This window comes from Mustela nigripes, chromosome 16 (genome assembly GCF_022355385.1).
Source record: "Mustela nigripes isolate SB6536 chromosome 16, MUSNIG.SB6536, whole genome shotgun sequence".
Taxonomy (NCBI): domain Eukaryota; kingdom Metazoa; phylum Chordata; class Mammalia; order Carnivora; family Mustelidae; genus Mustela; species Mustela nigripes.
Window position 1 is genome coordinate 22,604,131 of NC_081572.1, and position 26,530 is coordinate 22,630,660.

Below are 26,530 nucleotides of genomic sequence, written 5' to 3' on the forward strand. Positions count from 1 at the left end.
CCGAAGAGGGTCCAGCCTCTCCCTGCAAAGGGCGGCTGTGGCCTTCGGAGGTCACCTTGGCTGAAAAGTGGTTACCCGGTCCCTCAGCTCCGCTTGCCTCCCTGCCCTGTTCCTCCCCGAATGCCTCCTAATCCCCTGGCGAGCCAGGGCTCGGAGACCGAGAAGTCCCCCACCCTCGAGGTGCACCCCTCTCCTCCGAGGCTGGTCCCCGGCCTGAGGCATTTGTCTCCGTGGTGGTGGTGCGAGGATGGCTTGGGGTGGGAGAAGCAGGTGGAGTGGAGGGGAGCGTGAGCGCGCCCCGCACCCCTGGCCCGGCCGCGCGCCGCGGGATCCCGCCGTGCAGCTGGAGGGCGCGAGGCGCAGCGCCCCCTCCTCTCCTCCGCTCCCCGCCACCCCCGGCGGCCCTTTGTACGTTCCGGCCACACGCGGGTACCCGCGCCGCGCGCGCTCCCGCCCGCAGTGACACACCCGCGCCGGCCCGCGCGCGCGCCCCCCCGCACACATACACACACACATACACACACATAGACACACATACTCGCTCTCGCACACTCGGTGACACGCCCGCGCGCGCGCGCACCCACACGCCCGGCCGCCGGCGCCCTCCCAGCTGGTCCACCCCGGCGGGGCCCGCGCCCCCGGCCCGCCCGCCTGGCACCGCGCCCCGGGGCTGGGGCCGAGCAAGGAGTCCGCGAGGCGGCGAGAGGGCGAGCGCCAGGCAGGCCGGCCCGGGGCCCCCGCCCCCCCGCGCCCCCGCCCGATGGGGAACGCTCCGTCCCAAGGCATGTCCCTGTCTCTCTCCTCCCTAATGTGCCTCCATGCTTAAGTGGAAGGTATTTCTGTTTTCTTTGTGTGTTTTCCCCTCGGCCGGGGGCGGGGGCGGCGGCCGGACCGGGGAGGCGGCGGCCGGTGGGGCAAGGGATGCTCGGGGCGCAGGTGGCCGGGGGGGGGGGGGGCAGGGGACCGCGGCGTGCTGGCTTGGAAGAAGGACCCGAGCGACAGGAGTCCTGGGACCAGAGGGGGTCAGGAATTGGCGAGGCTGGAGACCAAGCGGGGAGGGCCTCGTGATGCCCGGGGGAGAGGGCCCGAGGGGTGAAAATTTAAAGGGGTACGTTTGGAGGAAGGAGGGGTGGGGAGAAGAAGGGGGATGGATTGTGAGAGGAGTGGGGGAGGGGAGTGGTCCATCCGTGGTGGTGGAAGAGGAGGATGCGGGGAATGGGGGGTGGGGAGGCGAAGGGGTTAGAGAAGTGGGTGGCGGGGAGCCTCAAAGGCCTCTCTTTCCCCCAGGTCCCAGAATGGGGTGAATGCGCTTGGACGGTGGTGGTAGGCGCTTTGCGCCAGCCCCCCAGGGAAGGAAGGGGATGAGTGCATTCTGGGGTTAGCTGTGTTGCCAGGATACAAGTCTGTATTCCACCCCCCCACCCCCCTCACCTCGAGGCCCTAGCCCTGGAGACCTCGAGCCTAGGCAGCAGTTGCAGAAACAGGGGACCAGCTCCCCGCTCAGCTGGCGGGTAGGGAGGGGCCATAAGGGGGAGGGGCTGGGGGAGGGGCTATTTGATCTTAAGCCCTCCCCCTGCGGAGGCCAGAGGGCAGGGGAGGGCGCCCCCAGCTGGGGAGAGCATCCTGGGTGAGTGAGGAGGTAGGGACCGCCAGAGGCTGAGGGGCAGAGGGCGGGGCTGGGGAGGGGACGCGCCATAGCCCCCCCTCCCCTCCCACGCACCCCCCTGCTACGTCAGAAGCTCCGGGGCCAGCTCCGAGTCCTGTCGGTGGGGGCAGCAGGATGCTGGTGGAAGCAGAGGGGGCCGGCCGGGTGCCTCCGCAGCTCGGCTGGCAGGGCCCAGCGGGGCGTGTGCGGCTGCTAGTGCTAGCCCCCCCGCCCCACCCCTCCCCATGCAGCCCTGGCAGTGCCTCCGGCGCTTTGCCCTGGCCTGGTGGGAGAGGACCGCTGAGGGCAGCGCCCGATCTCCTAGGGAGGAGGCTGGATCGAGGGACCCCGGGGGCCGAGGGGAGCCAGGTGAGCAGGAGCAAGGATTTTGCCAGGAGGAGGTCCCGGGATGTTTTTCCCTCTCTCCAAATACTATGGAAGCAGGAGGTCCTGAAGCCCCCAACTTTAAGGGAAGTGTTTTCCTCCCCCTCGGTGGCGCTGGCGGAGGGCTCCTGGCTGAAGACTTCTCAGGATATGTCGGAGCTACTGTTGTTTTGGGGGAAGGGGAAACAGATGAGGACATGGTGGGGGTGTATAGCTGACCAGACTTGGGACTTGTAGGTCCAAACGTTCCTTGGTGTGGGATTTGAGCACTTTGTGGGGCTGGAGGTTGGATACCTTCTTCCCAACTATGGGTATCTTGGTCTGGGTGACCTTGAGCCAACTGCTTTGCTGTCTAACTTCATGCCTCAGTTTCTCTCATTCCCTTCCCTATCCTTCTTGCTGGTTTTCAAGAATTGATGCTGCATTTGATGGAAACTGTCACTATGAAAATGTGAAGCTCTGTCATTCTTGGTGGCAGCTGTCGCGGTGGTGTCTCGTGCGGTTGTGTGTGTGTATGTGTGTGTGTGTGTATGTGGGGGACAGTTTGGGTTTCTGCAGGAAGGCTTTTGCTAGTTCTGGCTGGTGTTGGGGCCACTGTGAGCAAGTGTCAGGGCCTGGTATTCACACCGGAAGGAGGGCTCCAGGCGAGCCAAGAGTTGTTGGGGCAGAGACTTAGCTGGTGGCCTCGTGTAGAAGGAAGGCTTGGGGGTGAAGGCTTGGGGTGTAAAGGGAGGGGGTCGCAAGAATAAGATCCCTCCCACCCTCCACCCAGATTGCCTGGCACCCAGGCACCATTGGCAGCGAGTGCAAAGGCTTTGCCCTGGCTTCTTGCCACCGTGCCTTGGGGACAAGAGGGTCTTTGTCCAGTGCCCCCCCCCCCCACCAGCCGCCCCATTCCTTTCCGCCCTTACCATGATGGCCGATTCTCTATGATGACCCTCAGGGCTGGGATGGAGATGTGGGTCCCCCCTGTGCTCTGGGGATCTGGAAGAAGCAACTATGGTCCTCAGGGGCTGAGTGGAGAGGGGGAACTGGGGGAACTCTCTTAGGGGAAGGATCCCTGGGAATGAGCCATCAGGACACCTGCCCCCACCCCAGGCCTTCTGTTTGCTCCTTGTCTAATGTGGCAGGAGGTGGGTGGGGGGGGGATGTCTGGGGTCTTTGTGGCCTGATTCCTGCTGAGCTCCAGGTTTCTTAAAGATGTACTGGGTACAGCGTTGTGTGCTGGGATACAGAGCCTCAGACGCTCTCTCTTTCTCTCTCTCTTCCCAGGGACCCACCCTGGAAAAAGGGTTTAATTAGAACCATTGATTCCTTCTTTGGCTGCGGGCATCGATCTCAACAGTGTGGTCAGACCTGGGGGGTGGGGGTGGCATGGTTTCTGTCTGCACAGTGCCAACCTTGGCTTAGAAGGGAGGGGGCTGGGCTCTTTAAAGTACCGGGTCTGTTTGAGCCCCACCCCCACTCCAGGTCAGGTCTTAGGGAAAGAAGGGAGCTGGGGCTGAAGGTCTGGATGGAGGGAGGGGGATTTGGGGTTCAGGATCATACTGAATGGTGGGCCTGGGGCTCTGGAATGGAGGGGAAGCTGTGGTTGGGTGGGGTCCTGCAAGGGGGAGTCAGGAGGCAGCAGAGGGGGCTGGTCTGGGGGGTGCAGGTGGAGAGTTCAGGGGAAAGACCTAGGGCTTGCCATAAAAGCTTCTCTTTCGAGGAATCCTGAGCACTTATCTCCTCTAGCCCTGGCAAGGAGATCCAGTTTCTTCTTTTGCTTGTGTCCTCAAGGCCCAGAGAGGGACAGAGACTGCCTCAGAGGCCCAGCAGGCCTGGGTGTGGCCTTGGAGCCTGGTTGCCTGAGCCAGTGGCCCCTGCCTAGGCACAGAGAGCTGAGGGTGAGGTTCCTGGCAGCCTTGAGTCTGGTCTCTGGGCTTGGTGGGAGGTGGGGGACAGCTTGTGCCCCCTAAACTCTGACTGCCTGTCGTGGGTGGGCTGGTGCAGGTGCGGGCTTCAATGAGGCACTCAGATGCTCTTTGAAGAATCCCTTGTTGGCTTCCTAGGGCCCATTCGAGCAAAGATAATAAAAATCTGGCCGTCAGCGGGTTTGAGGGCTGCACTCGCTTCCCCTTCTTTCATTCCCAGCTCTGAAAAGCAGAGATGAAGGCTTTGGATTTGGCTGCTGCCCCAAGGGAGAGAGGCAGAGGGAGGGAGGCAGAGGAGGATGATTGCCTGGCAGCCCAGGAATTGCTGGGGAGGTGGGCAGAGGGAAAGGGGCTTGGTCCCCAACTCCTGCCAGACAGTCCCGAGGCCTCGGTGGGGCTCCTATGCCCGATACCCAGGCTCCGGCTTTGCTTCAGTCCCAGAGGCCTGCAGTCCTCTCTCTCTGCTCTGCTGCTCCCACTTTCCCCCTCCCCTTCTCATCTCCCCCCACCCTGCCCCTGTGTCTCCCCCACTTCTTCCTCCGGCCTCCCCACTCTCTGCCCCTTGGTTTCTCCGGCCCTGCACTTCGTTCTGTCTCTCTCCCCCAACCTTGTCTCCCCTTTGCTCACTCTGTCTGCTCTCCTCCCATCTGTCTGTCTTCCTCCCCCCAGCATTGGTCCTGCTTTCTAGGACTGTCTGGAAGGTGGGAGAAGCCAAGTTGGGGGGGTGGAGGGCAGTCGCAGCCACTGAAGGGATGGGGCCGGGTTGACTATTATGGTCTGTCAGGTGCCATAGATATCAGAGTCCAAGCGGAAGGGGGCTGCTGAGCCCTTGGAGGAGTGTGTGTGTGTGTAGCAAGGAAACCATCCCCCTCCCCACATCACAGCGGGCACCTTGCCCTGACATTGGGCTTCAGACACTCCAGTTCTCCTGCCGCCTTCTGCTGCTTGGCTGCCGGAAACCAGCGCCTCTGGCCTTGGTCCCTCCGCCCCTCTGGTCACCCACAGTCACAGGCATCACTGTTGCCCTGTCCACGCTCTTCCCCTCATACTCCAGCAGTTTCCAAGCTCAGAGGTGGGAAGGGAAGGCTCCTAGCCCCACCCCTCACCCCTGGGCTCTGGGAGGCCTTCCTGGAGCCCCATCCAAGCCCTGTGCCCTCTTGCCATCTTGTCGACCTCCCATATAAAAGACAGGACTCTCGTGGAAAGAGCATTAGACTCTGAGTAAAGGGAGCTCATTCCCACTCTTCCTCAGCACCCAAATGTCCGAGTGACCTTGAACAAGTCCCTGCCTGAAGTGGGCCTCTTTCCTCACCTGTGAAATGAGGGGGTGTGGGCTGGATCATCTCCAAGGTCTCTTCTGACATTCCGTGGATGTTGTGTCTCTCTTCTGGGTGATTTGCATATGCTTTGCATATATTAATGGTGCCTGCTTGAAGGGGGAAGGTGCCACCCACAAGGACCAGAGTCCCACCCACCATTCCGACTTCCCTTGCCCATTGGCCCATGCTTTCACTGCTGGAATCTCCTAGGGGGGTGGAAGCTGAGGCCTGAGCATTTCCTGAGGAGGTGGGTCTGGCCCCTGGGTTCCAGATATGCTGGAGGCAGGATAGGGGGTAGCCTCAATGGAGGGGATCCTTACCCTCATCACCCCTGCTACAGAAGGTTCAAATAGGGAAGCCAAGTGCTGTGTGAATTTACTGAAGTTGCCTGTGGCTACCATGGAGTGTATGAAACCCGGCTGAGGCTGGCTTGGGGGTTTCCCTCCTCCATTCCCAGGACCTAAGCACCCTCTAGATGCCAAGATGCTCAGCCAGGTGTAAGAGTCCCTCCTCCGGTGTCAGCTCCCCACCCCCCACAGCCCAGGGCAGATCAGGGTCTGTCTTGCAGCCCTACCCACTTCTGCACAGTCCCCTGGGCTTGTAGGTTGCAATTTGGACCTGAGAGCTGGTCACAGAGAAGGCTAGCTAGCTCTTTGCATCTCTGGGCCCTGCTTAGTTGCCACACTGAAGGTGAAGCCCCATGCTCCCTACAAGGGTCACAGACATCATGAGGGAGAGAGAATCTGCTGCCTCCGGTTCTGTCCCCACCTCCGGGGGGTACTGCCCCCAGAGCCTCCTCTCCTATCTCCTGACCAGAGCTCTGTCTGGCACGGGCCAGTGTCAGGGATCCAAGCCCCCAGTCCTGCTTCTGTTGCTTTGGCCCCTATAATGCCCATCACATGGGGCAAGGCCTGGGTAAAGGTTGGCATCCTGGAGAAGATAATGTGGGGCCACTGAGTCATGGCAAGAGTTTCTGAAGACAGAAGCGGAGATGGCCTCTGCTACCGAGGAGGACCGGGCCAGCAGAAATGGAGCAAGAGGGATCAAGGTTAGATTTAGTCTTAGGAAGGGACTGTCCCAGGGGGCAGATTTGTTTGTGACCATAGGATTGCTTTGAGGATTAAATGTAATCATAGAAGAAAATGTCCAGCACAAGGCTTGATACATAGTAAACACCCAGTAACTGGTGTGGCAGAGAGAACAGAAGTCTCCGAAACCAGAAAAGACCCTCCTCTAACCTTGAGACTTAGGATTTTGCAGGGGATGAGAAACTGCAGGGACAATTCCCAGAAGAGCTGCTTCTCCCACACTCAGGCTGCTGCTCCCCCAGTGTGCTCCTCGTGCCTCATGCACGCACTGGGCTCAGGGCCCAGCCACCCGAGGACGCCCTGCCCTCATCCGCTCTGTTGCGGGTGGGCAGACAGAAGGGCTTGGGGTGGGGGGAGAAAATATTCTTCTCCCCTCCCCCCTATCTTTGCCCAGGACAGCTTGAAAGGAAACAGGCCCACGCTGTAGTAGGAGGAATAGAGGTTAGATAGGAAAGAAAGCCTCCCGGGGTGTGTGTGGGGGGAGGGGACACTCCAAGGTGGGGAGCTCTGGTGGTCTTTGACCTCAATGACAGGTATATGTGAACATGAGTAAGCTGGTGCTGTACCTAAGGGCAGGGGACCTGTGGGCATGACCTTTGCGATGACCTTTGGGCCATCCTGAGGCACTTGGTAGATGCACTTTAACTCTTGTAGCTGTTATGGCTGGCTGAGTACAGGGTACAGGGGTGCATGAGAGAGAGGGGTCCAGTCCTGCTGGGGAGGAAAAGGGGACCAGGTAGTCACTCTTCAATTCCCCAGAGCAAAGAGGTGAAGTGCAGTGGGAAGAGCGAGCATGGGACCAGGATCAGGTGGCTTGCCTTCCCTACTGCTGTGTGACCTTGGGCAAATTAGTTGCCTGCTCTGGTCTTCAGTGTGCTTGGTATGAAAAAAGAGGGTGGAACTGGAGAATCTCTAAGGTCTCTTCCAGCTGTCACAAGCTCTACCTTCTTCCTCTCTCCTGAGATAAAACATGCCTTGCCACGAAGAGGGTGGGAAGAATATTTCCAATTTCCAGCTAAACCTGGAAAAATGGAGAACTGGCCCAAGAGAATATTGGCACATGCGTGTGAGGGCAGGCACGCACACACACACAGACACACACACAGACACACAGACACAGACACACACACACACACACACACTACAAACAGTCCTCTGTGCTGCAAAGACACATTTTGCCCAAAGTCTACCCTCTCAGCCTGGAGGCTGGATAAGGGAGTGGCCAGAGGATTCAGCTGTCTGAATCGTAAACTCAACGTTTTCTATCCAGGCAGAACTGGCTTTTCTACATTCCATTCCATTCAGGGACTATAATCCAGTCCTTATTTTCCTCCTCAGAGGCACTGCCCGAGGTTGGCTCCTCTCCCCGACAACCTTTTTCTGGTTCCCGGTAGCCTCCACCACCTGGCCCAGTTGACTGCATGTCCCGGCATGGAGTTCTGTCAAGACTGGAAAGGAGCTGGGTTTTTCCCAAGCCTGCCTTCCTCGCCTCCGCAGACTTCCCCATCCCAGCACATTGGCTTCTTTTCCACCCCAGCCGTAGAGCTTGCTGGAGACCCCAGACCCAGGACCCTGCAGGGAACCCTCAGACCCAGAGACCCCGCAGAGCAGCCCAACTCCAGAGGCTGCTCTGGAGAGGCCTAGCTGGAGATGATTCTGCCGAGCCTAGGAGGTGGTTGTGGGAGGGTGTCCTGCTGCCTCCCCACACCCCCAGGGTGAGTGATAATTGCAGACACAGCGGGCATCCGCGGTGTCACCCTAGGCACCGGCATCTGCCTCATTGGGGAAGAATTAAGGATTCCATCTCATTGGGAAGGCATTCCACGGCTCACTGAAGCCCTTTCAGAGAAACACTCAGCCCTTCTGCCTGCTCTCTTGGGCTGCTCCCTGCCCAGTCCACCCCCACCGAGGGATGGTAAAGTGGGGGGTGGGGGCTCAGCTGGCCTGATGCGTCCCAATTTGTGTTCCAGCTGCTTTCTAAGAGAGAAGGCTCTGAGGAAGAGTGAGGGCTTTTAGGACTGACTTGGATTTTCACTTTGCTGGTCCCCTGACTTTTAACACTCTCCCTGGCCTGGGTACTCAGGGATTTCTGGAAGTTAAAAGGAGAAGGGGACTAGAAGGGGACTGTGAGTGGCTTCCTGGAAGAGGTGGGAGAGCAGGAAAGCAGTCCTCCCACCTCCTACCCCTGCCCCAGGGGCCAGACTTCACTTAAAGATGAAGCTCAGGAGATCCGGGTCTGGGCTTCTCCGGAACCCAACAGTTCATCCTCTCCCCAGGTCCCTGGTCCATCCGCAGCCCAGACCTAGCCTCTTCTGCCTCCCACCCCAAGGATGAGGTAGAAGGAGACAGAAACCAAGCCTTCTCTTTCACTTATTGTCCTTCAGAAATGATATATCCTGGAGCCCAGGCTGGGAAGAGGGGAGACGGCCAAGGCCTTAGGAGGTTAGAGGGGAGGGAGCTTAGCTCAGGGGTCAAGAGCTCGGGTTCTGGAGTCAGACAGAGGTTTGTGGTTTGGGGCAAGTCATTTCGCCTCTGAAGCTCATTTTCCTCCTCCGTAAATTGGGGCCCATGACAGTGTTTTTCTTGCAGGGTGGGTACCAGGATGAAATGCGGTAATTTAGGTAGAGTTCCTAGCTCACTGGAAACCTTTAACAAATAGTCATTGCTTTGTCTTTGTCCTCCTCACGTCCAAGGAATGACTGATCCAAGGAATTACTGAAAGGGCGAAGTCGTTTTTGTCTTCCCGGAGGAAGGGGCATACATGAGAAAACCTCTTTAGTGTTTTTTGAAATCCAGATCCTCACCTCAGTTTATCTGGGGCTGGGTCCCTGGAGCTGCCACTGAAGGCAGGTGCGGGGAAGGAAGGTCGGCCCCCTGAGTTGTCACTTCTCTGGACTCCGTGCCCCTGTCCATCTGCCCCTTCCGCACCCCACTCCAACCTGCACTGCCTGGTCCAGGAAACCCTCTGGGGCTAGATCCGTTAGTGAGAATTCTTGGTTTCTTCCTTCAGTCAATGTCCCCACATCTGGGTACAACAGCTGCTTCTCCCTGGGATGCCTGCGTCTTGTGTAATCGGTGGGAAAATTGGAACCATGAGATTGGCAGGGGGCGCTGAGAACTCTTGCAGCCAGACGTGATGTGGGTGTGGATGGGTCTGAGCTAGCCTCGGGCAGGCTGTGCCCGAGAGGGTCCCAGCCACGGTGTCTCCCTCCGGGCAGGAAGGAGATTTATGCCACCAGCCCCAGGATGGAAGGCAATACACCATAAGGCAGCAGGAGGGGGAAAGGCTACAGTTAGAAGGACTTCCCTGCGGGGTGGGAGGCCTGCAGCCCTGATGAAGGCTGAAAGGGGGCTGTGCCCTGTACTCTGAACGTGGGGGTGGGGGGCGGATGGAGGCAGGAGTGAGGTATAGACCTTCAAGCAATTAGGGGCACAGGTGCCATTGTCCTGCACAGTGTGAGTGTGTGAGTGCTGGTTTCGTGTGAAATACGTTTCCTCGTTGCAGCAGGAAGAGGGAGCTTCCTTAGCGTTAGGGGGTGAATGGAGCAGATGGGGGTCTCGGGCTGGGAGAAGGCTGTCAGCAGAGCGGTGATGGCAGGCCCCTCTGACTCTGACCCTACCAGCCTTCCAAGATGGGGTGACCTTGGGTGGGCAACATAGGTGGGCCCTCGAAGGTGCTATGCTTTGGGATCTTATGTGGGCGCTCCAGGAAAGGGCCTGTCTCTGTTTCTGGGAGGAAATAGGGCCTGGCTTGTTGACTGTCTGTCCTGGGGACCTCATTCTAGGGACCCCATGTTTTCTGTGTCGTCCTGCTGTCTGTCCTCCTGTCTGTCTCCCACCAGTGTCTCTGCCCCTTCAGCCCCTGCTCTTCCAACACCCCGGCCCTTCCCCCCCCTCCCCCCCCCCCCAGCCCCCCAGCGACCTCCAAAGGGATGGCTGTTAAGGCTCCACCTTGCCTTGTCCCTGCCCCCCTCCAGCCCCATGGCCCAAGGCCCCTGCCTGGGAGCCATCCCACTTTGGGAGCCCCACCCTGGGCCCCTTGCTCTCTCCACCTCCTCTCCTCTGGCTCTGGGCATTCATTCACGACTTTCCTCCTTTCCTGTCCCTCACCCAGGGCTCCAGCGTGCAGCGGGAGGGAAGGCTCCAGGACTCTGTTCCCTCTGTTTAAAGTCTCCAGGTTAGTAAGCCAGGAGGGAGGCCTGCCCCCACCGCCCTGCCTCACACTGCTCCTTAGCCAACTGTCTCTTGCCAACCTAGATGGCCAGAAATGGGGGAGGGGGGCTCTCCCTGGTGGGCCCAGGCCTTTGCCAGGGGAGGGGACAGCAGAGACTTGACTCCGGGGAGGGCAACTTGCCTGGCGGAGAACGTGTCTATGTGTGCATGTGAGTTAGTGTGTGTGTGCATGTACATAAGCGTGCTGGCCACAAAGCCTCCTTGGGCTGGGAAGCTAGGGGAGGAGGAGGGTCCTGGGGGCCTGGGGGCCTGGGGAGAGGGCCTCAGGAGCAGGGGGCCCTTCTTACGGAGGGAAACCCATGTTCCAATGGAGGCTAGAGGGTGGGGGATGGGACATGGGACCACATCCCACCTCAATACAGCTCTGTTTAGTTTATAGGCACTTGCAAACCTGTGATCTTATTTCATTTATTCAATGATTCAATCGTTCATTCATTCATTTGTCCGTTTGTTCATTCATTCAATAAAGATTTATTGAATACCTTCTTTGTGCCAGGCCCTGGGCTAAGGTCTGAGTCCAACAGTGACCAAGACAGATAAGAGTTCTTCCATTGCTTAAGTGCTGAGCAGATAGAGGGTAAGGAGTTGGCGGAATTCACCAGCTGTGGAGCCCGGGCCGTGGCTTGGGCAGCTGACTGTAAAGTGCCTGCTCCTACTCCAGGACTGTGACTCCATGTTCCCTGACGCCCCGTCTGCCCCTGCTCCCTGGTCGGCAACTGCTCTCTACTTCATGTCCCTGTAAAGTGTTTCTTGACCTAATGGTACCACTCACATAGTGTGCCCCCACTGAGTAAGCAGTGATCGAGGCCTCAAGTCCCTGGGGACTTGGGCAGCGTTTTGGGACCTGTGCTGAGGACTCTTCGGAGGCCCTGGGGAGCCAACACCCTACTTCGCTGCCCAGGATCAGCAGTCTGGGGCCCTGGACTTGAGAGACAGCCTGATCTGGGTTCAAATCCTCACTTAAGCCATTACCTAGCTCTGTGGGCCAGAACCAAGCCACTTGTCCTCTTCCAGCCTCAGTGTTCTTGCCTGGAAAATGGCAGGGTTGCCAGGCGCCTGGGTGGCTCAGTGAGGAGAGCATGTGATTCTTGATCTCAGGGTCATGAGTTCAGGCCCCACCTGCAGCAAGGATTGCCCCATTGTTTGTTCCCTTCCTGTGTGAGCCCTCTTGCCCCCTGGGGCAGCCTGAGCCTCAGTATTGTCCAGCTGCTGCTCTGTCCGCCCCCCTTCCCCCCACCCCCCACTAGGGGAGCAGGGCTGCAGGATCTGGGTCTTGGCTGTCTGCAGACTGAACGTCCTCCAGTCCTCCATCTCTCTGAAGGATGCTTCAGCCCCAATCTGGGCGGGCAGCTGGGGGAGGCAGCCCTCCTTGCCACTGTGGCTGCTGCCGACGCCTTGATGGCTTTTTAATAACTTTGCTCTGAGACAATCTGCAGAGCGCTCGTTTGTCTGCCTCTTAATTAAAATTACCGTTTTCCTAAAAGAGCAACAAGGCTGCTCCCCTCCCTCCCCCACTGTGGCTGCTGACAGGAGGCAGCAGCACTTGAAACTGCAGCCCTTCCTGTCTGCCCAACGCTGCCCCCCACCCCAGTCCTGGTCACAGGGGCCACCAACCCCCTTCCCTGCACCCATAGCAGAGGGGCCGGGGTTCAGCCACCCCGGTGGGCTGGGGGGGGGCGGGCGTCAGGGAACCAAGAGGAGGGCCTGAATGCTCTCCTCTCTTGCCCACCCTTTTCTGGAATACTCCCAGAGGCAGGGAGCTCAGTACCTTCCAAGACTTCTGACATCTGTAGAGAGGGGAAGCAGCCCTGTCCTGCCTACCCTCCCAGAACAGATTAAGATGTGGTTGGATTTTGGAAACGTGTTGTGAAGGATTATTAGGGGTGGGGGCTGACAGTGTGGTCAGCGCCCCCATTGACTCTGGTTCCAGTTACAAGAGACTTCCCGGTTCCCTTTATGGACTCCGATTCAGCAAGGGAGTGAGGGCCAGGCGGGGTTGGGGGGGTTCATTCAGTCCTTGCTGAATTTGGGGTAAAATCATCCCCTGTAATAATGAAAATACTAATGACCAATATTTACTGAATGTTTACTTATTAATACATGAACCATGTGCTGGCTTAAGCTCTGTTCATTTTATCCTTATGACCCACTGGCCTGTGTCCTCAATGCTAAGGTCTCTGTTTTATGGGGGAGGAGACAGACCAGAGAGGTTAAATAACATGCCCAAGGTCACATAGATAATCCATTATGGTATCCTCAGCCCTAATACTTCTTCTGCCTAAAGCTCTCTAGCCTCTTAGGTCTAGTCTCAGTCTCTCACACTGTACGTGGAGCGGTTCCCCTCTGCTTCTCTCTGCAGTCCTGCGCGCACGGTCCCTCCAGAGTCTATGCTACTGAGAACTGACTCTGAGGTTCATCGACGCCTCCCTTCCTCAACCCCATTCCTGGTTCCACCCCTGGGGCACCCCAGGGACTCCGGACCCTGGAGTTGGGGAAGGTGTATGAGGGGGACTGGAGGTTAGGGCGTTCCCATTTCCAGACCTCCTTTTGGCTGGGGCGGAGTTCCTCTCCATGTGGGGAAAAGACCATGAGGGCAGGAAAGTGACTCAGTCACTTGGTTGTGACAGCAGATGCTACTTGGTTGTGAGCTGGTCTTGTATTGTGGCTTCGCCGGTGAGGCCCACCTAAATAAACCGTTCTGGAGGAGGGGGACATGTCTGGAGCCTCGAGATCCAACATCAGGAAGGACCTCATTAGATGTGTTATGTCTCCAGCAGCTCCCAACGCACCTGGTCTGTCTCCTTGGTGAACCTTTGCTTCTGTGACTCCTCTTCCAGGACACCCCCCTTGATCCTCTCCATTTCTGCTCTTCCCTGAAGTGTCCCTTCCTGACCACCTCCAGGCTTGTCCCCTCTGAATTCCCATGGCATTGTCAAATCTCTTCCGGCCATTGGTTCTGGATCCAATGGGACCTCGAGGTCCACTTTTGCTCTGGGGGACAGCAAAGGCAATGCCTTCAAGGGCAGGAAATGCACAAAGCCGAGGGCAGTTGGAACAGTGGGAACTGTCCCCTATGAGGGACAGTGCTTATGCTCCTTAAAAACAGGAAAATTCAAAGAAACAAAACAGGATACCATCAGCCAGACAAAATAGCTCTGCCCCAATGTGGCCCCAGGGTGATCTTTGCCAAGCTATGACTCACTTATCATGGTGACCCACAGAGTGGGTGTGTAGTTTGTTGAGTGGATACGTAATCACGGGGCTAGATACTTTACATGCTTGATTCTTCCCATCTTCCCAAGATAGGCACTGTTTCCCTACTTGGTCATTGCGGAAACTGACAGCCAGGGAGGTAGAATGACTCGGTCAAGGTCACAGCTATGTGAAAGGGCTAGGGAAAAGTTGAGCTTTGGCTTGCTGTCATTGCTCTGTTTGGTTGGGGACACGCGTCCACATGCGTTTGGTCCCTGCCCTGGGTGGCTGGTAGCCACAGAGTTGACATGTGCTGCATGCCCCGTGAGGAGGTAGGGTTGAAGGGGGCAAGGGCTGCAGAGGCAGAGAAGGAGCAGATGCCCCTCACCCCAGCACAGTCCTCCTCCCTCAGCTTCCGGTCCCATCCCAGCCGCCTGGGGATGGTGGCGTGGTGACAGGTGCCGAGCTGCAGAGATGACAGCACTGCTGATTCCCCCGTAATTACTGTCTGATGAGATGCCAGAATTAGCCAGCGCACGAGCAGGGGATGCGGATTTGGGGGCACAGTGCAGGGAAGCAGCTGGGGGTGAGGGAACCTTTCCTTCCAAGCCTGGGACCCTCTGGCAGTAGGGCTGGGTCAGCACTGAGAAGAAGGAAGTGGAATAGAAAGGAGGAAGCACTGTGTGGTTAATATGCCTCAGATATTATTGTGTGGGCTGTGGTTTTTCCAGTCCTCAAAGTGGCTAGGTGTACCCCTTAGCTGGCTGGCTGCCATACAGGGCATCAAGAGCCTCAGGCCGCTGACCAGAGACTTACAGGTGGAACAGGCTACCCAGGCAGACTCTCAGGTACGCCCTTTGGTGCTTAGACCTTGCCTCTGCCTCACTGAAGCCATGGGGGGATATAGTTGGTGGAAGGGGTGAGCCCCAGGGCACACATTTGCGAGGCCAGGAACCAGAGGACAGATGGAAGCTCCTGGAAGGAGCAGGCAGGTTCAGCTGATCTTGCTAGAAGAGTCACCCACCCCAGGCAGGAGGAGTCGAGTTGGCCCCCCAAAGTTCAAGGTCAGGAGGGGCTTCAGATTGGCAACAGGAGGCAAGGGCTGGGTATGTCCTGGACTCCTGTTCTCCTGGCTTCTCGCTGGGGACAGGGGAAGGGCTGGGGAAGGCAGAAGCAGAAAGAGGTCATCTGGGCTGCTCAGACCTCGTCCCACCATTATAGGAGTTTTGAAGGCCACCGACTAGGAAGAGTGGTGACAACATGGGGCTCACCCAGCAGAAGGCCAAGCAGATGCCTGGTGGGTGGGGGCTGAAACCAGGCCATGGAAGGAAGGACCCAAACTGTTGACCTTAGAAGAGGAGATTCAGGTTCCAAACCCCCATCCTGCTCTGAACGGAGAGGTTGTGACCTGCCCCTGGGTCCCTCGGAGGACCATGGGCATACACACTGGCTCATTTTAGGGAAGGAGGAACCCCATACAATGATTGATGTCTAGGAGGTAATGAGTTCTCCATTCCTGGAGGTATCCAAGCCTGGGCTGGATGGCATTTCTGAGGCTGGGAGGGCTTCCAGTTGCCCTTGGCAGGTGTTGGGAGGACTCTACCCAGCTGAAGTGTGAGAAGGTTGGGCCTCTGGAGGTTCTTTAAGGACTGTGGGACCCCTGCCCAGCTGGGTGTCTGTGGCTCCAGGGCAGCTTGGCTCCCTGTCCTGCCCTGGGGAAGAGCCCACCCCTCCTTAGACCTTCCTCTGTGAGGCCTCCCTCCGGAGGGGGTGTTGAGGTGCTCTATGCCTCACCCAGGGGGAGGGCTGCTTCAGGATGGCCCTCTCAGGGACTTGGGGGGCACTAAAGAGGCTCTGGCCCACAGACTCAGGGATGCCTTGGGGGCAGGGTCAGCCTCTCCCTCAGGGCAGTGGGTGTACAGGAAAGAAGGGGGTCTGGACTGAGGACCCCCGGCTGGAAGCTGGTGGAGTCGAGGTGGCATCTGTGTGGGGACCCCAGTCGTGGCGGTGCCTGGGTGGTGTGCCCCTCGGCATGTGGATGCCCGTGGGGGGCGCAGGTGAGGCAGGTTGTGACTGGGCCCATGTTGGGGAGCAGGCACTGGGCCCATGGGCATGCACCAGGGCGCACAGGTGTGAGGCTGGAAGCGTGAGCCAGCACAAGTGTGTCCCTGAGCAGCTGAGCGTGGACCAGGGCCCTGGCTTCTCTGGTGGCTGAGGGAGATGTCTGGGCGCTGGCAGAGGAAGGGCCTCCTAGGAAAAGCCTGACCCCAAGAAGGATGGAGTCTCTGAGGAGGCGATGGAGGGATCTGGCCAGTCTGGGGCTCCTGCCAACATGCGTGAGGCCCTCACTGAACACTGGGTACTGACAGCTTCCCTGTGGGAGGATGAAAGTGATGGACGGGGCTTTGGCCCCTCACCTCCAACAGAGTGGGTTCCCTCTCCCTGGGAACAGGAGGTCCCCCTCTGGCATGCTTTCAGCTGGAGGCAACTAGAGGGGTGTGGTCGCCGCCCTGGCCACAGCACCCCGAGGCTTGAGTCCCTCTTGGGAGAGCAGGAGCTCTTGTAGCCTCTTCAGAATGGCGGCAGAGCTGGGGGGACAGGAGCCTGCCTCTCTCCCCTCCCTCCCTCGTGTTTGCTCCTTCCCTTCCTCTCAGCCTGTTTTCCTCTCAGCTGCCTCTCCAAGGAGATAGAGAGCTGACAGGACACCTTCCTGGGGTGTGTGATGGTGGAGAAGCCACGCAGGAATTAGCCTAACAATGGGGCATCTTGTGGGCCCACACCAAGGCCAAGTCCGGTCCCAGCTTTTCTGGCAACATCTTCAGACCAAAGGTGATGCGCTCCCCTCTGCAGCTATGCCCCCTCCCTTCCCAGGGAAGTCAATTAGCCAGATCTTCATTAGCAGCTAAAAATCAAAACCGTACAGTGCTGGGTCTGATAAAACTCTCGACGATGGGATGAAAGGAAATCAGGCGATAGAGCAGATCAGGAAGGAACTGTCCCCCACTTGCCCCCTAGGCTGGCGCCTTTGTTTAGTGCACAACACGCATTCCTGTCTTTTTTTTTCCCAGACAAATGAGAGGACTAAGGCTCAGGGAGGCTGCTAACTTGCTCAAGGTCACACTAGTCAGTGGCAGAGCTAGGTTTGAACAGAGCTTTCTCATCCTCCAATTCAGTGATTTTTGGTAATGTTAGAGCTTTGCCCACTATGGGGTGGTTCAGGGAAAAGAGAGAGGGTTGAATATCTGACCTTGGGGCAAGCAGCTGGCTGTGGCCCTTCAGCAAGGGAGAGAGAGTCTTGTTTGAGGAGTGTGGTCAGGGTGCCATGTGGTGAGCATCCCCTGGGGCCGGCATGGATGCCTGGGGGGTGTGGTCCACCATGACAGCTCCCTCTTCTCTCTGGGGCTCAGGATGCTAGAGCCATGTTTTCCACCTTGCTGTCGATTCCTCCTATGGAGATTGTTAGTCTGTGTCCTCCTGGGGCCTGAAGCCTGGGTCAGGGGGGGCTCCCCTGGCAATTGCTTTCTGGGAAGTGGCATGGTGGAATGGAAAAATCCTTGTCCCTGGGGGCCAGGATGCCTGGGTTCCACTTCTGACTCTGTCTCCAGCTCCGGTATGACTGAGTCAGGTCCGCTCTGTGGGCCTTGGTTTCCTTCCTGTGAAGGGCATTTGGCTGGAGGAAGAGTAGAGAGCGGTTTTCAAGATGCAGGCACCGGGGCGCCTGGGTGGCTCAGTGGGTTAAGCCGCTGCCTTCGGCTCAGGTCATGATCTCAGGGTCCTGGGATCGAGGCCCGCATCGGGCTCTCTGCTCAGCGGAGAGCCTGCTTCCTCCTCTCTCTCTGCCTGCCTCTCTGCCTGCTTGTGATCTCTCTCTGTCAAATAAATAAATAAAATCTTTAAAAAAAAAAAAAAAAGATGCAGGCACGGGTACACAGAACAGTCTAGAGAGGTCACTCCTGCCCGCTGTGGGGAGAGGATTCCACGGCCACACAGAACCAAGGCCCCAAGTCAGTCAGAGGCCCTGAGTGAGACCTGAGTGAGCCCCCCCGGGGCCCCACCCCACTCCTGAGATGGCCTGACGATTTCCCCAACCCATCTGGATGGAGTGGTAGCTCCGCTATCAAGAAGCCTCCAGTCTGAAGGAGGAGGCAAAGGCCTAGAAGGCAAGGCAGCTTCTAGCCTAATGAGGTAAACAGGGTTCTACACTTCGTGCCCCTGGGGGAGGAGGGGCAGGCCCTGCTCTGAGCCTGAGAAGTGGGCAGAATCAGCAGGAAAGGTTCAAGAGAGAGAGGGCTGAGAAGGGAGATCCTGGAGAGGAAACATCTGGCTGGGGCAACGCCCGCCCTAACTTCAAGGAGCCCAACACCCATTCCCTCTCAAATTCTCTTTCCCTGAGGAATCTCCTAGAAGCTCTGCTGGGAGCAGCCAGGACCCAGCCTCCCCACAACAGCTCCTCCTAGGCAGGTGAGCTCTCCTTCCCCCAGCCCCGAGGAGGTCCTTTAATTCTATTCCGAGATTCCCACTCGTTTACCAACTAAGTAGCCTTCGGTGGGTTTTAAATCTACACAAATTGGTTTGTGTTTTTCTGCCTGCACGACGCTGTGATGGGCAGTGCCCCGCACCCTCCCCTGCCTCCCCAGCTCCCTCTGCGGCTCTGTTGTTCACACCCCTCCTGAGTCTCTGTGCCCAGCTTCCCTGGGGGCTGGGGTAGCAGAGCTCCCTGGGCATGGGGATGGAAGGGCTCTGTGGGCACGGGCGTGGGCCACAGTCCTCGTGTCCCTCTTCCCTGCCCCCCTACCCCGCCCTGGCCCAGGGGAAGGGAGTCTGCATGGTGACTCCTGTGACATCACTCAACCTCCCTGACCCTCAGTTTCCCTGACAGTACTGCAAGGAGAATCAGCTTGCCCCAGGCCCTTCCCCATGTAGCTCTGGAGATCAGTGTTGGGGGCTAGGGAGGAGGCATCAGCCAAGGACCACCCTGACTCTGCCACCTTCTTGCTCTGCCCACCATCCCCCGACGACTGCAGTGTCCAAGCCTCGGTCCATCTAGAGGGGATGGGCTCTACCTGGCCTCCTCCCACTTCTCTGTCCTCCCTCTGACACCTGGGTGTAGGGGTGGGGAGGAGAGCTGACCTTCATCCGGGGACCGGGACCGAGGGATGACAGCTTGCCTGGCCTTGCCCCTGTGTCCCTAGTGCCCCTTCTCCTAGACACCAGGAAGTCAGCTTTATTGTCTAACCATCTGCCCCATGCTTTCAAGATGGCTCCCTTCCCTCCCTGGCCTCCCTCTCCTGGGTTCCCCTCCCCCACCCTCCCTACCCAGAGAGGCTCTCCTGAGGTGTGGGGTTCCTGGCCCCTGCTGTGGGCCAGGAACTGGACATGAAGCCTTGTCCCTCCTCCTTAGTCCGTCTCCCTCCTCTCCTCCAAAGGCCCTTCCTCCCGTGCCCGCCCCCACCTCAAGGTTCTGGTTAGAGTGACAAGGAGACTCAACAGGGCGCTGGGCATTAGCAATTTGGGGGGATATTACACAGGAATGTTTACAGAAAGGCAATTGCCCGGAAAATGACTTTGGTTGCTGTGGTATGGGGCGGAAAAGATGGTTTTAGAAAACAGACACAGATGGGCTTCTGCTCCAGGGACCCACAGACAGACAGCAGGGGCTGAGGGCCACAGGCACGCGAGGAGCACAGAGCCAGGGGCGCCCAAAGACAGAGGGGCTGCTTTCTTCAAGGGGAGGTGTGGGTTATGGGGCAAGCCTTGAGCACCTCATCTGCGCCAGGTTCCTGGACCCTCTGCCAAGCTTGACCTTTGTCCTCTAGCCTGTGACCTCCCAGCACAGTGTGCTTCCTGATTGTGAGGGGCTCCCAGGAGGATGGAGCTGTCAGGCACAATTGACGGTGGCAGCCGCCTCCGGGCGCCTCCTGGGTGACTTGGGCTCCTCTTGTTTGGCTGCAGATAAGGGGGTGGGGGGGAACTGGGGGAGCCTTGAGCTGCATGTGCTCCTGTGTGTGTGTGTGTGTGTGTGTGTAAAAAGCACTTTAGGGTTTGAGCCAGGCCTTCCACTCTTCCAGCAATCACCATGCACCCCTTCTCTTGCCCTGCCTGCAGGCCCCATGGCATCTGACATCTAGCCCCAGGGAACCTGGGAGCTCCCTGAGCTGGTGCCCAGCCCCCATCTCTGCCCAGGAGATGGATGGGGCACACCTGGGAGCCCTCTCAGGGCACATCCAGCCTCCTGATCTCTGGAGACATGGAGACAGGGACCTAAACTCTGAGTCTTGAGCTTGGGGTCCTCACAGCAGGGGCCCCAGAGAGAGAGACCTTTTCTAGATCTTGTATCTTCCTTCTTCCGTCTACTTCCTCCCCTTCCTTGCACTTCTTCCCTCTCCCTCCCCACTTCTTCTCCCTTCTCCACATTCCCTTCCTCTGAAGATGATGTCATGTGTGAATGTTGCCCAGTGGCAGCCAGAGGACAGAGTGGTGACATCTGGGGTAAAGACACGAGGTGGGGGTGGGCTTTGGTGGCTAATGAGATGGTGTCACTGAAACTTGGGGATCTTCATTTTTATCATGAGTTACAGTGATCTCATGTAAAAGAATGCAGAGGAGGATAAAAATAAATCAGGCTCATAAATAAAGGTGGAATTTGGAACTGGCGGAACAAACAATGTCGCTGTTACCCAAGCGCCTGCGCCTTTATCCTTGGCCGGCCACTGGGGGGCGCCCACCCCCACCTGTCACCCCAGCCTCAGGCATGTACTTGTCCCTTCCCCCTGGCCCAAGCTGGGGAAGGCTGAGCTGAGGGTGGCAGACCCCCCCTTCCCCATTTTCCCTTCCCTTTATTCCGAGCTGGATTGCACCAGTCTCGGGCATCTTCTCTGGGGTTTGGATCTCCTACTCAACAATTATGATCAGCCTCACACATCTGGTGCCAACTCCTCTGATCCCAGCTTCTCTCTCTGGCTCCCCCAGCCTCCATCCCCCAGGGGCCTTCAGTTCCAACCTCCCTTCCCCAGTGTACCTCAGCTCAGTTCCTCCTCCAAGGCCTCTCCACCCTTCCCCTTCCCTCAGAGAACCCCTGCCCTTCCTTTGCAGCTCACAGTCCTTCAATCCCCCAACCCTGCTTACCCCCTCAAGGCCTCTCTGTCCCATCTGTCCCCTCAGCCACCCCATCAAGATCCCTGCCCATCCGGAGCCCTCGCCGCCCCCTGCCACCGAACGGGAAGCATGGGTGTCTGCTGCGCGTGTCGGCGGGGGGGGGGGGGGCAATTGGAATTGATCTCTGGCCCTTTGCACTGGGCTGCTCAGTCAGGGCTGCTCTGGGGACTAGGTGGTGGCAGGAACAGGCACAGGGGTACCGGGAAGGCTGTTCGGCTGGGATCCAAGAGCCCATGTGCCTGGAATGCCTTTAATTCAAAACAACACACTCTCTCCTCCATCATCTTGGGGTAAGACAGGGGCAGGGTTTAGTGGGGGGACATCCCCATTTTACAGATTAGTGCCCTCAGGCTCCAAGAGGAAAGAGTGATGAAATGAACGCCTAATCCAGGGTCCCGCAGGGAAGGAGCTGACTTGAAACCCAGGGTGTCTCTGGCCTGGGGTTCTTTTCCTCCTTGACCTTGAGTACCTGTGACTCATGAGAGAAGCTCCTGCCCAAGTCCTCTGAGTGCCACGGGACTCCTTCTCCTAAGGGTAACAGGAAGGCCTCAGAGCCCAGAAGCCCAGGTCTGTCGTCCCAGTCCCCTGGGGCCCTGCAGAACGGAGTGAGACAAGCACAGAGCAGGAGCCTCCCCTCTTCCCCTGCCCCCCCTTCCCCTAGCTAGTTTGTCTTTGTTAAATAAAGCTGAGGAACTTGAAGGTTCTTAAAGAGATGCTAGAGCTTTGCGGATCCAAGCCCCTCCTTCCCACCGCCCCTCAGAGTTAGCAGACTGTCTCTCCTGCCTCTGCCCGCCCCTCTCTCTGCCACCCCCAGAATCCAGCTCCTGCCTTACCCCTGACTCCTCCCTCTGTCAGTGAGGGCTGAGCCCTGACCTCAAGAAGGGAGGGACAGTCCTGTTTCTACTCTCCATTCAAGATGCTGGTAGTCCACCCCCGCCCCCGCTGCCCACAGCGAGATTCATGGGACTGCTCCCGCTCCACGCATGGCCCGCTCTAGCAGCCTGGACCCCTTCTTGCCAGTCCTGCCTTGCCCCTTTAACCAGTGTGACCCCCGCACCTCCCTCAGTCCCTGCTGGTCTCCGTTTGCCCCAGCCCAGACTTGCTGAGATGTTCCGCTAGGAGCCAGGGAAGGAGGTGAGGTGTAGGCATGAAGGGTAAGGATGGGGGTGAGCAATTCTTCTGGGTCCCAGAGAGCAGAAGGGCAGGGGTGAGGGGACATAAGAACCGGAGACCTGTCCCCTGCACGTGTGTGTGTGTCCAGAGCCCTTAGAGAGTACTGTGAGTCTGGCTGTTGGCACAAAATGAGGGAGGTCTCTATGGCTCAGGTGGGGCTGGGCCAGACTCTAGGCCTGGGGTTCCAGCAGCAAGGCCTGTGGGCAGAATCTGCCCCTGCCTGGGCAAAGAGAGGGCTATGGCCGTGGAAGTTATCCTCCTGCTCAGTGCAAATGTCCACAGGAGCTGAGGTTAAGTGGAAGAGAGAGGCTAAGTGTCATGAGAGGCAGACCCCTGACTCTGGTTGGGGCTATTTCTCTGGTGCCTAGACACCCCCATCCTGGCTTCTTCTCCCCCATCCTGGCTTCTTCTCCTGGATGATTATTCGGGGAACTCCTTTCCGGCCACATTTCCTGGGACCCCAGACTGCCGCCAAGCTTCTCAAGGACAGGGACTAGGCCTTCATGAAGATGGTCCCTGGGTTCCCAGCCCCACTCAAGCAAGGGCCATCTCCGAGGATTTCCTCCAGATCAGGGACTCGCTGCACCATATTAGCTCAAAATGTTTTTCCTTAATTCTCTTTGAACCTTTATATAAGTTTACTTAAAAGGAAACCTTCTCTCTTTACTGTCCCGAGGAATGAGATCCATGAAATCAATGGTTGGATTGGGTCTGTGGGGTTTTCCTAATCTTTATGAAAATAAAGGCATAAATATTAAACTGTGAAACCGTGTTCCTCCCAAGGTCTTGTGTATCTGGACCTCATTTTGAGGAGCATGCCAGAGGGGGTGACTGCAGTGAAAGGGACAGATGCCTGGGGGGGGGGCACAGTAGGGACCCCAGACCCAGTGTCAGGCTGGGGAGGGAGCAGATGAACAGAGATGAGCACCTAGTGCCCCGTGGCCTTGCCATTGTTCTGTCAATAGATGTTGTTGAGAAAGTGTGGTGGGAGGGGAGGAGGCCAAGCTAATAGATACTGGGGCCAGATCTAGCCTCTACCACTCACTGTGGCTTTGGGCATGTCCCCGGACTTCTCCAACCTCGGCAGCCCCATCTCTGAAATGGGGCCACAGTGATTCCCCCCTCAAAGGGTGTTGATGGCCATGTTGATGGCAGTCATTCAGGCCTTTGAAAGCCATGGAAGCTTCTGTCTGTGGAAGCCCTTCTTCCCTTAGTTTTGGTGGCAGGTGTTAGGTCCTCAAAGGTTCTGTCCCCCAGATCTACATGCCTCAACCACAGCCTCGGGAGGAGTGTGGGTATGTGTGTTTGTGTTGGGTGAGAGATGGTTTTTCCTGAGATGTGGCTGAATCTCTTCTTTCCTCCTGCGGTGCGCAGTGGCTGTGTGGAGGAAGAGGGCCAATAGGGCGTGGCATCTGGATGGAACATGGCTGGATCCCAGAATCCCTAGCCTCCTCTTCTTTGCCCCAACTGGCCCCGCGAGTCAGCCCCTGTGTGGGGGTACACTTGTCTGCAGCAGTGCCTGACAGCCCTGGATCTAGGCTATATGTGGGGGGCGTGGCCTGGAGACTGGTGGATGGTGGGGCTGGGGTATTCCTGGGAGACTGCGTTTGCCTCCCAGTAGGGAGCCCCTTGGCACCTGGTACGGGTGTCATTCTGGAAGCGCTGTGCCCTTCTGGGCTATGAAAAGTCATCTTCGAGGCTAGAAGGTGGGAAACAGCAAGGCTCGGCCAGGAGTGGGGCAGGATGGGACCAGGAGCTCAGGGATGGTGGCCATATGGGAAAAGGAGTCAGCATTCCGTGTGGGGACCTCAACCCCCGGCCTTCTCTTTTTTTCTGCTTCTGTATTGTCCTTTGTCCCCTGTGCGTCCCTTAAAGGTCTTGAACTTGTGCGTATGTGTGTGTGTGTTGGGAAGGGAGACTGAGGGGTGGGAGGCCTGGGGGAGGGGAGGGCTCCAGGGGAAGGGCTTGAGCTGTTCTGTCTGCTTTCTTTCTCCTTTGAGTTTGTCCCAAACCCATCTCTCTCTCACTGTCCTCTCTGTGCCCAGTCTCCCCTGTCTGTCCATCTGTCTGTCTCCGGGGAGGGAGGGAAAGAGAGGGTCCCATGCCCCAGACCCTGGGCCTCCAACTCCTTGCCATCATTACTCCTGCCCCCAGTATCCTAGTCCCGACCCTTTTCCAAGCCAATCCCTAGCCTTTAGGACGAGTGTGTCCTGGGCATGCTAGTCTGAAGGAGGAAGCTAGGGTCTCTCCCCCCCACCCCGCGCCCCCCCTCCGCCACCCTGCCCCACAACACACACACACCCCTCTTCTTAGAGGATGCTCATCAAAGGAAGACTGGGCAGGCTCCTTCCCACATCTTTCAGGAACCATTTAAAGGAAACGCCCCTTCCCTAACCTGTTCACACCAGCTGTGGGAAGGAGGAAAGGGATGAACGAACGGCTCCAGGTGTTCAAGACCCCTGGTTCCAGCCTTTCCTTGGCCTCAAAAAACAGCCGCTCACCTGCAGTCGTTACCTTTCCAAATGCACCCAAAGAAGAGCACGAAGCCGGGCCCCGCCCTTGCCCCCCAACTTCCTTGGAGCCCCCCCCCCCCCCCCGGTTCGGTCCCCTAGTCAGGGGGCGGGGCAGCCCCGTTCTGGTCTCAGCCCCCCCCCCAAGCCTCTTGCCCCGCCTTAGGCCTGCCCCTCCCCTCAGTGACACGGCCCCAACCCGGTGAGGGCTGGGCAGCCCCAAGCGCCGGGCGCCCCGTGACCCCGCCGTGCCCCCTCTCCCCTCTCGCAGATCCGGAGCGGAGCAGCCCCCCCATGCTGTCTGCGGATGATGCAGAGTACCCGCGGGAGTACCGGACCCTGGGGGGCGGGAGCGGCGCGGGCGGCGGGGGCCGGCGCTTCTCCAACGTGGGGCTGGTGCACACGTCCGAGCGGCGGCACACGGTGATCGCAGCCCAGAGCCTGGAGGCGCTTAGCGGCCTCCAGAAGGCGGATGCCGACCGCAAGCGCGATGCCTTCATGGACCACCTGAAGAACAAGTACCCGCAACACGCCCTGGCCCTGCGGGGTCAGCCCGACAGGATGCGCGAGCAGGTGAGTGGGGGGCCCCGCTGTGGGCCGGGGAGGGGTCTGGCCCCGTGCTCCCCTGCCCCCGGGACTCTGATTCAGTGCGGCATCAGAGGAGAGAGCGGGAAAGAGGGTGGAGGGACTTTTCTGGAGCCTGGGGAGGAAGCGGATGGGGGCTCAGCCTGCAGACCTCTGTGTGCAGTCCCGCAGTTGGGAGCACTGGCTGGAGCAGAGAGGCAGAGGGGCGTTGGACCGGGCTGAGGCGTGGGAAATTCGTCTCAGCGGCCAAAGAAGTGGTGGGGAGGGGGAGGGGAAAGTCCTGGGGACTGGCTGTTCGGAGCCTGAAAATCCATCCCGCCTGGAGTTGAGACCACCCCTGGGGGACACCTCTGTGACTGGCCTCCTTGGGAGCCTCAGTAGGCTGGATCTGCTGTGCCCCCAGCTGCTGTAAGAACAGAGCCCAGAACTCCTGGGGCCTTTTGCCTTGTCTCCTCCCTCCATGTCTCCTCCTCCCTTCCCCCCAAGACTCACTGTGTGACTTTGAGCTAGAGGCTGCCTTGGTTTCTCTTCTGCCATCAGAAAGGCTATAGAAGAGTCCGGGTGCCTGCTTCTGGACCTGGGCCTGCCTCCTCCTATCTGGGGTGGGAAGCTTCCCTTGTAAACCTCTCCCAGATTCTTGGGTTCCTGGATGCACCTCTCTATCCATGTATGACTTTGTCTGTAGGAAAGTTCTTTCTTGGGACAAGCCTTCTGCCTACAGTCCCACATTGGCAAGATGCCTTGATGGCTGCGGAGACCCACTTGTTCTCTCCAGGAGAAGCGGAGGAGGGGAGGGTGGTACATCCCATCCACACTATTTCACTCGGGCCTGGGGGTGTCCCACACCTGTCTTGCTCCATACCCCTTTCCAGATGCTGCTGGATGTGGCTGGGAAAGGGGAAGAGTGTCCCAACTCCCATTGTCACAACGGGGAACAAGGACACATTGGCGCACCTCCCTGCCCCATGTCACCTCCAGTTCTGTCTTGCTTTTGCCTTTTCCCAGCTTCTGAGTCCTCCTGGGAACAGAGTTTTGATCGGAATAAGGGAGAGTTGTAGATGGACATATGGCCCTCACCCTCAGGGAGCCCCTCTCTGTGGGTTCCCTCTGTGTGCTCTGGCTTGGGAGGAGGGAGCAGGGACATTTGTGATCTGGAGCCTGTGAAAGAATGGTTACGCTTAAGTAGGAGGGGCACAGTCAGTTGGGAGAAGGTTTAGAGAGGGAGAGACCAGGTAGGCAAGCCTGGTCAGGGAAGGCTACCTGGAGGAAGAGGTACCTAAACCAGGCTTAGAAGGATGAAAAGGGTCTGAACAGGCATTGAGGAAGAGAATGC

The 26,530-nt window shown here is 58.3% G+C and overlaps 1 protein-coding gene across 18 annotated transcripts in view; it reads left to right on the forward strand.

Moving 5' to 3' along the window:
- Window positions 1–656: 656 nt before the first annotated feature.
- SRCIN1 (SRC kinase signaling inhibitor 1) overlaps window positions 657–26,530 on the forward strand; it is a 65,890-nt gene continuing 40,016 nt past the window's right edge. For 6 of the 18 annotated variants that reach the window (XM_059380355.1, XM_059380363.1, XM_059380356.1 and 3 more), the window contains exons 1-3: window positions 1,786–2,014; window positions 10,464–10,526; window positions 24,884–25,185. In XM_059380355.1, coding sequence (XP_059236338.1) covers window positions 1,891–2,014; window positions 10,464–10,526; window positions 24,884–25,185 — 489 coding nt within the window. In that variant the 5' untranslated portion in view covers window positions 1,786–1,890. Of the gene's footprint in view, window positions 834–1,785; window positions 2,015–10,463; window positions 10,527–24,883; window positions 25,186–26,530 lie in introns of those variants that run through there. The other 12 variants (XM_059380365.1, XM_059380358.1, XR_009400443.1 and 9 more) reach the window with 9 other exon arrangements.